Source organism: Phyllobates terribilis, unplaced genomic scaffold (assembly GCF_046119375.1).
Source record: "Phyllobates terribilis strain yellow unplaced genomic scaffold, ASM4611937v1 Scaffold_13__5_contigs__length_258822181, whole genome shotgun sequence".
In the NCBI taxonomy this organism is placed as follows: Eukaryota; Metazoa; Chordata; class Amphibia; order Anura; family Dendrobatidae; genus Phyllobates; species Phyllobates terribilis.
Genome location: NW_027362773.1, coordinates 93760212 through 93773958, shown reverse-complemented (window position 1 = coordinate 93773958; position 13747 = coordinate 93760212). Strand labels below are relative to the sequence as shown.

The window sequence follows — 13747 nt, the reverse complement described above, 5'->3', positions numbered from 1 at the left end:
CTCCCCATAATCAGCATCGAGCGCCCCAGGAACAAGTTTTTTTCCCTCCTGTATTATTGAGTTTTATTTTTTTCACCTTTTTACTCATAGGTTTCACACATTCTAGTTTCAGGGTCTGCGTACGGACAGGGCCGGCCAGGCTTGGATCCGCTCCGGGACCCCGATCTAGTAATCAGTGGGACCTGAACCGATCATCCATTTTTTCATGGGCCAACCCCTAAGGCTCGATCCACAGGGATACGGTCGGATACACCAGAATTACAAAGACTGTATTCAGACATATACAGCGACGTATTCATTGACTAATATGGGTAGGATAGGTTAAAAAATTGTTTTTTTTACTACGTTTTATCAGGTTTTTTTCAAGGACCCGTTGATTTCAATGGGCAAGTTTGATCCAAATATCGGATAAAAAACATGTTTTTTCTCCTTTGTTTTTTGCAGACTTTTGAACAACCCCATAGAGTATAGACTACGGTCGCCTAAATGAGGCCTAACTCCCACAGGAATGAATAGGAATTACAGAAGCCACTTAATGTCATGTTCCACGATAACACTGCGCCTACATCCAGGGGCGGACATATCATTGGTGCAACAGTGCAGGGGCCCAGGTGATAAGGCGGCCCATTCCCATCTCCAAAGCAGGAGCAATGGTGCTTTATGATGAGCTGTTGGGCCGCAAAAAGTCCGTATATTGTTCTTACACGGGACCTCTTCTGTCTGTGTCTGTCTCATTCATGCAGCTCTTTTTTACCCCCTTCCTGAAATCCACCGTACAGGTAGTATTGCAGTATACAGAACAAGCAATTGCAGGCTAAAGTCTCCTAAAGGGACCAAATAAAAAAAATAAAAAAAGTTTTTTGGGTTTTTTTTGCAAAAAAAGTTTGAATCACACCCCCCCCCCCCTTTTCCTATTAAAAGTAGAGAAATTAAACATATTTGGTATCACTACCTCTACAAAAGTCCAGTCTATTAAAATATAAAAATTATTTAACCCCATAAAGAGGAAAAATAAAAACCTCTACAAAAAATGTCAATAAAAAGAAATCCAAATGCCGTACATACGCAAAAATGACCTCAATAAAAACTAGCCCTGACAAAGTCTCATCAAAGGAAGAATTTAAAAAAAAATACTGGTCTCAAAAAACAGAGACACAAACCCAAATGTTTGTTTTTTTTCACCACTAACAATATACAGTGGTGGCCAAAAGTATTGGCACCCCTGAAATTCTGTCAGATAATACTCAGTTTCTTCCTGAAAATGATTGCAATCACAAATTCTTTGGTCTTATTATCTTCATTTAATTTGCTTGCAAGGAAAAAACACAAAAGAGAATGAAGCAAAAATCAAATCATTGATCATTTCACACAAAACTCCAAAAATGGGCCAGACAAAAGTATTGGCACCCTCAGCCTAATACTTGGTTGCACAACCTTTAGCCAAAATAACTGCGAACAACCGCTTCCGGTAACCATCAATGAGTTTCTTGCAATGCTCTGCTGGAATTGTAGACCACTCTTCTTTGGCAAACTGCTCCAGGTCCCTGATATTTGAAGGGTGCCTTCTCCAAACTGCCATTTTGAGATCTCTCCACAGGTGTTCTATGGGATTCAGGTCTGAACTCATTGCTGGCCACCTTAGAAGTCTCCAGTGCTTTCTCTCAAACCATTTTATAGTGCTTTTGGAAGTGTGTTTTGGGTCATTGTCCTGCTGGAAGACCCATGATCTCTGAGGGAGACCCAGCTTTCTCACACTGGGCCCTACATTATGCTGCAAAATTTGTTGGTAGTCTTCAGACTTCATAATGCCATGCACACGGTCAAGCAGTCCAGTGCCAGAGGCAGCAAAGCAACCCCAAAACATCAGGGAACCTCCACCATGTTTGACTGTAGGGACCGTGTTCTTTTCTTTGAATGCCTCTTTTTTTTTCATGTACACTCTATGTTGATGCTTTTTCCCAAAAAGCTCTACTTTTGTCTCATCTGACCAGAGAACATTCTTCCAAAACGTTTTAGGCTTTCTCAGGTAAGTTTTGGCAAACTCCAGCCTGGTTTTTTTATGTCTCAGGGTAAGAAGTGGGTTCTTCCTGGGTATCCTACCATACAGACCCTTTTCATTCAGACGCCGACGGGTAGTACGGGTTGACACTGTTGTACCCTCGGACTGCAGGGCAGCTTGAACTTGTTTGGATGTTAGTCGAGGTTATTTATCCACCATCCGCACAATCTTGCGTTGAAATCTCTCGTCAATTTTTCTTTTCCGTCCACATCTAGGGAGGTTAGCCACAGTGCCATGGGCTTTACACTTCTTGATGACACTGCGCACGGAAGACACAGGAACATTCAGGTCTTTGGAGATGGACTTGTAGCCTTGAGATTGCTCATGCTTCCTCACAATTTGGTTTCTCAAGTCCTCAGACAGTTCTTTGGTCTTCTTTCTTTTCTCCATGCTCAATGTGGTACACACAAGGACACAGGACAGAGGTTGAGTCAACTTTAATCCATGTTAACTGGCTGCAAGTGTGATTTAGTTATTGCCAACACCTGTTAGGTGCCACAGGTAAGTTACAGGTGCTGTTAATTACGCGAATTAGAGAAGCATCACATGATTTTTCAAACAGTGCCAATACTTTTGTCCACCCCCTTTTTTAGGTTTGGTGTGGAATTATATCCAATTTGGCTTTAGGACAATTCTTTTTGTGTTTTTTTCATTGAAGACAAATTAAATGAAGATAATAAGACCAAAGAATTTGTGATTGCAATCATTTTCAGGAAGAAACTGAGTATTATCTGACAGAATTGCAGGGGTGCCAATACTTTTGGCCACCACTATATGTATAGGTATATATATAATATATACATATATACACTGCTCAAAAAAATAAAGGGAACACTCAAATAACACATCCTAGATCTGAATGAATGAAATATTCTCATTGAATACTTTGCTCTGTACAAAGTTGAATGTGCTGACAACAAAATCACACAAAAATTATCAATGGAAATCAAATTTATTAACCAATGGAGGCCTGGATTTGGAGTCACCCCCAAAATTAAAGTGGAAAAATACACTACAGGCTGATCCAACTTTGATGAAATGTCCTTGAAGCTGTGTGCCCACAATGCGTTTTTTAACCGTTTCCGCAGCGGCAAAAGCGCTGCAGAAATGCTTAAAAAACGCATGGTAGAAGACCTGCCATGTTCCCCAATGATAATCCGCATGTGCTGTGCACATGCTGCGGAAATTTCCGCTGCGGATTATCATTGTGGAAAAAAACGCAGCACTACCAATTATTTTGCGGAAGCGCTGCGTTTTCGCCGACATTGACTTGCATTAGATCGCATGGATTACGCATCACTGTATATGTAGATGCGCATTCCATGCCTTCTAATGTGCGGATGGTACCCAGGTCTAGAGGAGAGGAGACTCTCCTCCGGACCCGGGTACCAAAGAACCTGTAAAAAAAAAGAATAAAATAAAAAATAAATGTATTATAATTACCTTCTGACGGCCCGCGGTGCGCTCCTGCTCGCATGCCGACAGTTCGCGATGTACTGAAGGACCTGCGCTGAAGTCATAGTCATGTGACGGGTCACGCAACGCTGACGTCGGCAGGTCCTTTAGTGTAGCGCTGCCGGCAGCCGGGACGGTGAAGCTAGACAGCGCGGGCCATCAGAGGGTAAGTATATATTTATTTTTTGACATTCTCTCGGGTCACACTATATAAATCCATGCTGTTTGAATGGATTTATATAGTGTGACCAAGTTGACAAGCACTTTCCAAGTGATGCTAAAATCACTTGGAAAGCGCTTGTCAACCTGCATGCGGAAATGCAAGTGAAGAACGCTTCACTTCCGCATGTCACTGGCAGGAAAACGCATGTACAATCCACATGTACAATCCACATGTACAATCCGCATGTACAATCCGCATGTACAATCCACATGTACAATCCACATGTACAATCCACATGTACAATCCGCATGCGTTTTTTTTCTGCCAGGGAGATGCAGAAACGCTCAGGAAAAAATCCTTATCATTTCTGCATCGTGGGCACATAGCCTGAAACAAGTCAAAATGAGGCTGAGTATTGTGTGTGGCCTCCACGTGCCTGTATGACCTCCCTACAACGCCTGGGCATGCTCCTGATGAGGCTGCGGATGGTCTCCTGTGGAATCTCCTCCCAGACCTGGACTAAAGCATCTGCCGACTCCTGGACAGTCTGTGGTGCAACGTGACGTTGGTGGAGGGAGCGAGACATGATGTCCCAGATGTGCTCAATCGGATTCAGGTCTGGGGAACAAGCGGGCCAGTCCATAGCTTCAATGCCTTCATCTTGCAGGAACTGCTGACACACTCCAGCCACATGAGATCTGGCATTGTCCTGCATTAGGAGGAACCCAGGGCCAACCACACCAGCATATGGTCTCACAAGGGGTCTGAGGATCTCATCTCGGTACCTAATGGCAGTCAGGCTACCTCTGGCGAGCACATGGAGGGCTGTGCGGCCCTCCAAAGAAATGCCACAGAACACCATTACTGACACACTGCCAACCGGTCATGATGAAGGATGTTGCAGGCAGCAGATCGCTCTCCACGGCGTCTCCAGACTGTCACATGTGATCAGTGTGAACCTGCTTTCATCTGTGTAGAGCACAGGGCGCCAGTGGCGACTTTGCCAATCCTTGTGTTCTGTGGCAAATGCCAAGCGTCCTGCACGGTGTTGGGCTGTGAGCACAACCCCCATCTGTGGATGTTGGGTCCTCATACCATCCTCATGGAGTCGGTTTCTAACCGTTTGTGCAGACACATGCACATTTGTGGCCTGCTGGAGGTCATTTTTCAGGGCTCCGGCAGTGCTCCTCCTGTTCCTCCTTGCACAAAGGCGGAGGTAGCGGTCCTGCTGCTGGGTTGTTCCCCTCCTATGGCTCCCTCCACATCTGGTATCTGCTCCATGCTCTGGACACTGTGCTGACAGACAGCTACCCTTCTTGCCACAGCTCGCACTGATGTGCCATCCTGGATGAACTGCACTACCTGAGCAACTTCTGTGGGTTGTACTGTAGACACCGCCTCATGCTACTGTACCTCTAGGGGTGAGAGCAATGGCAAAATTAAAAAGTGACCAAAACAACAGCCAAAAAGGATGAGCACAGAGAAATGGTCTGTGGTCCCCACCTGCAGAACCACTCCTTTATAGGGGGTATCTTGCTAATTGCCTATCATTTCTACCTGTTGTCTGTTCCATTTGCACAACAGCAGGAGAAATTGATTCACAATCAGTGTTGCTTCATAACTGGACAGGTTGATTTCACTGAACTGCTATTGACTTGGAGTTACATTATGTTGTTTAAGTGTTCCCTTTATTTTTTTGAACAGTGTATATTTATGTAGTATATATATATATACACACACTACTCTTTTTTTTATTGCACTGCTAACAATATATATATATTGGAAGACAAGGAGGAAAAAAAATGAAAATTGGCCCTGGTGGAAAGGGTTTAATGTACTCTTTTTTGTCCATCCACTGTTAGCGGACAGTAAATGGCTGAAATGTTTTTTAAGTGCATACACAAGGGTGAAGATAAGGGGCTGCATATTTCTTAAAGCTCCATTGACTTCTTATTACCAAAACATGACAATAATGTAACACGTTGTGTATCGGGCCTATGGTTGGGTGAACAGCTGCAACAGAAAGGACATAGATCATGGCTCTAGCACATGATTCCACCAGAAAGTTTTTTTTACAGTATTTGAGACATTTATGTTTTGACATCTTAAAGAAGAAATAATATATTACAAACATCCCTGTCATCGAGTGCGTCCCACATGGGGGGCACACTCACAAGTGATACGCTTAAAGAGGTTGTGCACTACACTACATAATGCCCCTATCTAAACTGTTTAAATAGATGGGGGCATTATGTGGTGTAGTGGACAACCTCTTTAACATGCCAGTGTAAGGAAACTTATAGGCCATGCAATGCTCCTCTGGGAAATTAAATATGCAAATTGTCTCTTCAGAAGAGAGGAGGGCTTGAACTATTGCATGTAGCAATCCTAAAAGTCTATATATAACTTGAAGGCAATTTGCTTAATTTCCCAGAGGAGCATTGCATGGCCAAGAAGTCTCCTTACACTGCCATGTCATAACCTTATCCCCTAGAGTATGTGCCCACAATCCGTAATAGCATTTTGGACCCAGCTCATCTGCGCTGCGTCCAAAACGCTGCGCTCTACAGTAGCACAGTCCATGCCCACTTTGCTATTTGACGCCACGTAAACTCACCAGTGGCGCAGCTTTACAAGGGGTAGCATGTCAATTTCTGTTGAGATTATAGTTTCCCCCACCATCATCCAATAGAATGTATTGGATGATGGTGTTCAATGATCACATGCGGATTTACCTGCGATATCGGACGCAGCGGTTTGGATGCAGCAAAAATACGCTGGGTCGATAGCCTGATCGTGGGGGCATAGCCTTAGATCCCAGCCAGAGGCCTCTCATACAACCAAATCAAATATCATTCTTTGCTCTGATGAGGGGCAAAACCCCTGAAATACTGTGACTCTGGTTTGGCTTTTATCCTAAGTCATTTGACAAAAGGGTTAAAGAGTCAATATTACCTTTTAGGACTGCTACTTCCAGGAGGTGGCGCTAGAGTTCAAATCTTCCTCTCTGAAGAGGCAATTGGCATAGAGATAAGCCATCATTTTTTATTACAAACTGTCTTGTAATTACATGAGAGGGCCACTGGGAGTCACTGTTCTGTACATTTTGGAATCAAATCATCAGCAATGAAATTCTATTCGGGAGCAGAAAAATCTATGACATTCGACGAGAAGATCGAGCGAAGATAGGTGCGTATTGTGTGTTAACATTAGATCTCGGGCTCCTGCTAGACCCTGCCTGGAGAGTTTGATCAACTCTTCCATAAATATCCAAAAACCTGGAGCATCTGAAAATTACATCTCATGACCGTCTGATATTGGGCTTCCATCGTTTTATCATTACAATTAATGACGCAACCCCTTTAACCCGCTGAAGGCGAGACCATTGTCTCTCCTAACGACCAGACAGATTTCCACCTTTTTTATTTATTAATTCTTTTCAAGTTGACGATTTTCTTAAAAAGATTCTGTTTCTACAGATATTTACAGTGTTCCTGTCATTTCAGACGACTGTGTGTGCGCATGAGAAATCCAAGGGGTAACGATTCTTTTTGCAGAGAAAGGCATGTCAAGCCTGGCATGTCAAAGTGAGGAGACTTTTAAGCTGCAATGCTCCCCTGGGAAATATGCAAACTGTCTCCTCAGAGAGGAAGAGGAGTCATGTGACAAGGCTCGTTGGAGAGTCGATATTGACTTTTAGGATCGCTACTTCCTATAGGTGGCGCTAGAGTTCTAGTTCTCTTCCTCTCTGCAAAGAGACTATGCATACACGAGGAATAACATGACATCTGGTCATTATATGACTTATATTCTGCATTTTCACCAGTTTTTCCCTCTACAGGCTGTAACTTTACTCTCATTTCTCTCTGAGCTGGTGGGTGGTGATTATATGCTATGATGTCTCCCTTACACAGCAGACATGAGAGACTCCTGCTGTCCTGTCACTATTTAGTACACTTTCAGCAGCATTGAGGAACTTATACAGGAGTACTGAGCAGCGTAGCTGTGAATCCAGCACTGGCATCAGATAAAACACCCACTAGAAAGTAGCAGCACTGTCTGTCTCTGACTACCTCTCTTACGTCTTCAATAAGTAGTTGTAATCTGATCACTCAGTGAGCCGACAGCCTAACGCTGGATTCACACATCCGTGTGTCACTGTCTGTAAATTACAGACTGGCCATGGGTCATCCAACAGCCTTATAGGTGTATACAAGGCCGCCAGATTCAGGTGAGGAGACCTGTGGCCAGTTCGTGCATCAGCTGTGTGAATCCAGCCAAAGTGAGGCAAGAGACGTGGCTCATAAGTGAGGAAAGAAACTGATTTTTTTCTGATAAGATATATTACAATGTGTCTTATATTTACTTGTACGACTGATTTATGCAATGTTCTTTGAAGTAACAGTAACCATTTTAAGGAGGTTTACAAGTAGTTAAGAACAATAAGCTTTTTATATTGTTTTTATCTTAAATTACAAAGAAGAAAAAAAATGCCAGTTTCTGGTTGTCCCGTGTCCACTTCTGACCCTCGCTGTCCGCTGCTCACATGCACAGAACAGCTACATTACATTATACACTCAATAGGAATCTCACGCCGACAGACATCTTTATTTTAAAGAATTTACAATAAGAATAATCTTCCTTCTGAAGAATACGAGAAAATGGTCTTTATGCCGCCTGGGTCTCCTGTCTGCGCTTCGATCTTTCGAACAGTCGCCGTTCTCTCTCGTATTGCTTCATGCGCTGGACATAACTAGAGGATAAAAGAAAAAAAAAAAACATTACAGAGAAAAATTCCCATAATCCGACAACGAGGAGACATAAAAGATCAACGAAGATTGTAAAGAAATCCAGAAAATAGAAAAGGGTCAGGGAGATAAAGCCCACACCTGTTGTCCAATTGTTTAGATGCTGTGGTCACTAATGAGGGATTAAAAAAGTGGGAATGGAGCTGTCTTACATTTTAATAATTGAAAAAATATATACAGTATTTTTCTCACTATAGGATGCACTTTTTAGCAAGAAAAAAAACTTGCTAAAAAGTGAGTGTGGCTTATAGTCTGGAGGCAGCGTCCTGTGATGGAGAAGCGTCACAGAGAGAACTGCTCCCTCTCCTCCTGCCCAAACTGATCGATGTGAATGGTGCAGAAAAGGAGGAAAAGAAGATACCGAAACCTGCACAGAGGTCGCAGAGCGGGCTGTCAATCAAAGCTCCAGGGAGTGCAGACAGCCACGCTCACTGTATAGTGATTGGTGACTGTAGAAGCTCCCTGCACCGCCCCGATGACTGACGCGAGCGACTGCAGGGAGAATATATCTTCATATCCTTGTACCCGCTGCTCCAGTAATACTATTTACCTGCAGATTAACCCTCCTAAAAACTGCATCCCTTTTTTAGGGTTACAATATACAAACAATACATTATGAAAGCGTGGTGTGAACTAGGCCCAGAGTTGGGAGGGCGACGCCGAGAAAATACTCACTCCTCGTGCTGACAGTATTCCCATGTATGACGCTCGTGTTTGCACCCGAACATGTTTGGCCACATGTCTCTCTTACACTTCATGAATGTGATGAGATGATGGGCGCAGTAGTCCCTCTGCTTCAAAGGCAGCTGTGCGAGGTTCATCTGCTCCTGGGTGGCCACCATCACTAAGAGATAAAGAAGCCGAAAGTGAAATTCCCAAAACACAGGACAAAATCGTATTATAGATGTATATAAAAGCGCAACATTAACCCTTCACACACTACGCCATTCATGCACGTGGGGGTAAAGTAGTGGGCTCCGGAGCTGTGCCCCCTGCCACCCGCAGCATGAGCTGGCTGCTATATACAGCTGGACTCCCAATGCAACATACGAGGACGGCGACCATGTGTGATCCTGGGCGTTTAACTCATTACATGCCATAAAGAAAAATGGCAGACTTGCTTTTTGAGTTCATCCTGCCTCATATAAAGCAAAAAAAAAAAAAAGAAGTTATCAAAAATGCACAGTTAAAATGTTGCTGATAAAAACTGAAGTTCGTTATGGGAAAAATAAAAAAAATGCTATCGTACAGCGCTGCAAAGAAAAAGAAAATTGTGGTTCTCGGAAAATGCGACCAAAAAAATAAATGAATGTTGTAAAACGTGATATAAATTGTGTCACCATAATCAGAATAAAGGGAAAATGTCAACTATTCCTTAAACTATATACAATCCACAATTGTGGTGTTTTGCCCATTCCACCTCCCAAGTGTCATAGAAAATTACCAAAAAGGTTTACAAACCACACAAGTGTATCAACATAAACTACAGCTTACTGTGCACAAAAGAAGCCGCCACACAGCTCCGCACAAGGAAAAGTGTAAAACGAACAACTTTCACAATATAGCGATACAAAAATGTATTTTTTTTTTTTTCCAGACCGTGCAGAAAGCGGAATATATCCACATCACACTTTGTGCTTTATTCCACCCAAGCCAGGTTTAGGAGAGGTGCAAGGACCAAAAAGCAGACATTTTAGTATTACAATTTTTTTTTTTTACCATATGAGATAAATCATTTTATTATTTGATATAAATGTGACAAAACTAGATATGGGGGAAGAATTGAACTGTGTTTTAATTATTTTATTTTTATGGTATTTTTCAGCCTGGTTTAGGGGACTTGAACAGACTTCACTATCGTAGCATATAGGAAATTTACTGATTTTCTATGAAGCCACAGACTGGGAGCAAGTTAGCATCCCATTGGCTTCCCGCAATTGAGTTGTGGGGAGCCAGAACAGTCATGCTGCATAACTGCACCAATTAAAGGGGATGTGTCATCAGAAAATGACCTATTGCTTAAAGCAGCACTCCAGCACTGGTCTTTCTAATCTCCTAGTTTGATACTTACCCGCTGCTGTCTTCACCTTCTATCAGCACCACCTCGGTCAGTCTTCAGCTGTTTGTGACCTGACGGATCGCTGGAGGTCACTTTTCAATGTAAGTCTATCACAGCCTCGTTCCGTCTCTTACAGACTGGCATTGAGAACTTGTGATCATTACTTTTGACTTCCAGCAGTAAGAAGTTCCCGTCACAAGATGGGACTGGAGAGGCACGGATAAAAGGTGAAGACAGTGGCTGATGAGTATAATACTCGGGTCAGGGACCTTAGATTAGGAGCACCACTCCAGGGCTGAAGGGAAAAAAAAACAAATGCTGGAGTGGAGCATTAAATCAGATTTTTGTGTTGAACGTATTTTTTAAAATATTTATTTATTTTCATAAAAACTATTCATCTTGCAGTTTTCACACTCGGCCCATTTTAGACTCCTACTCCCTGTCCTTTATGGAAGTTTCCAGAAGTCTCATTATCATCAGAGTCAGGATCAGGCTGAGGTCACACAACAATCAGTCCGATTATGATAATCACACTCGGACCAGAAGAAAAAAAAAAAGGTTTCTCCATCTTCTCCATTGTGGCAGCCTATGGAAATAGGACCACAATCTGATGTCCGTGAGAATAATGGATAACAATAGACATGGGTCTCGGAGGCAAATTGTACTTGATGCGATTTTTTTTTTTTTTTTATCTCGGTCCGAAAAAAAAAGTTGGTCATGAGCACGGCCCCATAGACTAACATGGGCATGAGTGCAAAACCACGGACAGCCCTCGTCCAATTTATAAGGTCGTGTGGACAGACCCTCACAACGACAGGTAACAACGCCAGATGTGGTGATGTCACAGCTGACCTTCTCCCCCTCTCTTCACAATGGCCTCTGTACACGCTCATTAGATGCTTCAATACAAACAGATAGGGTCGGGGGTCTGCCATTGTGACTCTGCGCATGTGTTGTTTCCTGAAACAACAGAAAGTACAAGTCTAAAAAATCCTCAGTGGTCGGTGTGAAGACTGCTAATGCAGATTGTGATCTGGAGAAAAAAAAATACATTTAACCCAAATAATCTGATTTAATCAAAAGGTCATTTTCCGATGTTGCCTCCATCTAAAGGGTTAATCCGGCTACGACCACTTTTACCATAGACGTTTTACGATTATTTTGAAGACGATGTCCGGCAGCCGCCATATTGACACCGCGGTGTGAAAAAAAAGCCACAAAACGGAACAACACAACACAAAACACAGCCGTCCTGATAGTTTACATATCTGCAGCACAGCCCGGTCATTGCTCCGCACAGGGGCTGCGTACACTGAGCACTGCTCCCACACACATCATTCCTGCCCCCAGCAGTGACACCCACGTACCCCTCTCCTCGAACGGATCCCCCACAGGACTGGCCGGCATAGTCTTGGGGTCCGGATCCCCCCGAAAGCTCCTAGTCAGATTACCACCCATCTTCGCGGCCACCCGAGGGTCACCTCCGCAGCTGACAGATAGACGTCAATTTCAATTTTTTCACGTCTCATCCTACTTTTTGACTGCAGTCAAGGACTCATTTTGGAGAAGACATTACCGTAGAGAACAATTCTAGTTAGTCTCCGGAAACATGGCCGCCGGGGTAAAATCAATGCACTGTCCTGCAGACATAATAGCGGTAAAGCGGTACGACGTGCGTCTTGACGTCATTCTTTAGCGCATCTCGATCATAGAGTTCTAAATCCGGGAAAGAGCGATGCTGTAATTTAGCTGCAGACACTGCAGCGACACGTCTGGTGGGCGCTGTATATGCAGGTCCGTAATGTTTTCTGTGTCTCAACAGTCGCCATTTTGTGTTTTTTTTTTGGCGGGAAATCACTTCATATCCTTGAACTGTGAGCCGCCATTGTATTGTCTTGTCACACAGGAAGCCACTGCATTTTATTTGCTCCTTTTTTTTTTGTCATTTTCCACCTTAGGTTTTCACCACACGCAAAATGTTGCTGCCAGTGATACTGAACATTTCTAACAATCCACAAAAAGCCCTTTAACCCCTTCCCACCGCAAATAAGTTTCTTTTTTGCGCTTTCGTTATTTTCCTTTTTTCCATCCCTTATTTTCAGAAAGCCATGACTTTTTTTTGTTTTTCTGCCCATTCACCGACACGCGGGATTATTTTTGAATGACAGCGTTCACTTTTTCCATTAAATGTACCGGAAAATGGGAAAAAAATGCCAAATTGGGGTGACATTTTGAAAGCCCTGTACCGTCAGTGAGGAGTAACCGCCAAGCCCTGTACCGTCAGTGAGGTGTAACCGCCGAGCCCTGTACCGTCAGTGTGGTGTAACCGCCAAGCCCTGTACCGTCAGTGAGGTGTAACCGCCGAGCCCTGTACCGTCAGTGTGGTGTAACCGCCAAGCCCTGCACCGTCAGTGAGGTGTAACCGCCAAGCCCTGCACCGTCAGTGCGGTGTAACCGCCAAGCCCTGCACCGTCAGTGTGATGTAACCGCCAAGCCCTGTACCGTCAGTGAGGAGTAACCGCCAAGCCCTGTACCGTCAGTGAGGAGTAACCGCCAAGCCCTGTACCGTCAGTGTGATGTAACCGCCAAGCCCTGTACCGTCAGTGTGGTGTAACCGCCAAGCCCTGCACCGTCAGTGTGATGTAACCGCCAAGCCCTGCACCGTCAGTGAGGAGTAACCGCCAAGCCCTGTACCGTCAGTGTGGTGTAACCGCCAAGCCCTGCACCGTCAGTGCGGTGTAACCGCCAAGCCCTGTACCGTCAGTGAGGAGTAACCGCCAAGCCCTGTACCGTCAGTGAGGAGTAACCGCCAAGCCCTGTACCGTCAGTGTGATGTAACCGCCAAGCCCTGTACCATCAGTGAGGTGTAACCGCCGAGCCCTGTACCGTCAGTGTGGTGTAACCGCCAAGCCCTGCACCGTCAGTGTGATGTAACCGCCAAGCCCTGTACCGTCAGTGAGGAGTAACCGCCAAGCCCTGTACCATCAGTGAGGTGTAACCGCCGAGCCCTGTACCGTCAGTGTGGTGTAACCGCCAAGCCCTGCACCGTCAGTGTGATGTAACCGCCAAGCCCTGTACCGTCAGTGAGGAGTAACCGCCAAGCCCTGTACCGTCAGTGAGGAGTAACCGCCAAGCCCTGTACCGTCAGTGTGGTGTAACCACCAAGCCCTGTACCGTCAGTGAGGAGTAACCGCCAAGCCCTA

The 13747-nt window shown here is 44.4% G+C and overlaps 1 protein-coding gene across 1 annotated transcript; it reads right to left on the bottom strand.

Moving 5' to 3' along the window:
- Positions 1-8110: 8110 nt before the first annotated feature.
- Positions 8111-12081, bottom strand: NDUFB7 (NADH:ubiquinone oxidoreductase subunit B7). Its single transcript, XM_073659459.1, has 3 exons — positions 11912-12081; positions 9161-9329; positions 8111-8430 (listed from the first exon to the last, which is right to left on the bottom strand). Exons 1-3 carry the CDS (start codon positions 12000-12002, stop codon positions 8346-8348), a joined length of 345 nt encoding a protein of 114 aa, XP_073515560.1. The 5' UTR covers positions 12003-12081; the 3' UTR covers positions 8111-8345.
- Positions 12082-13747: the final 1666 nt, after the last annotated feature.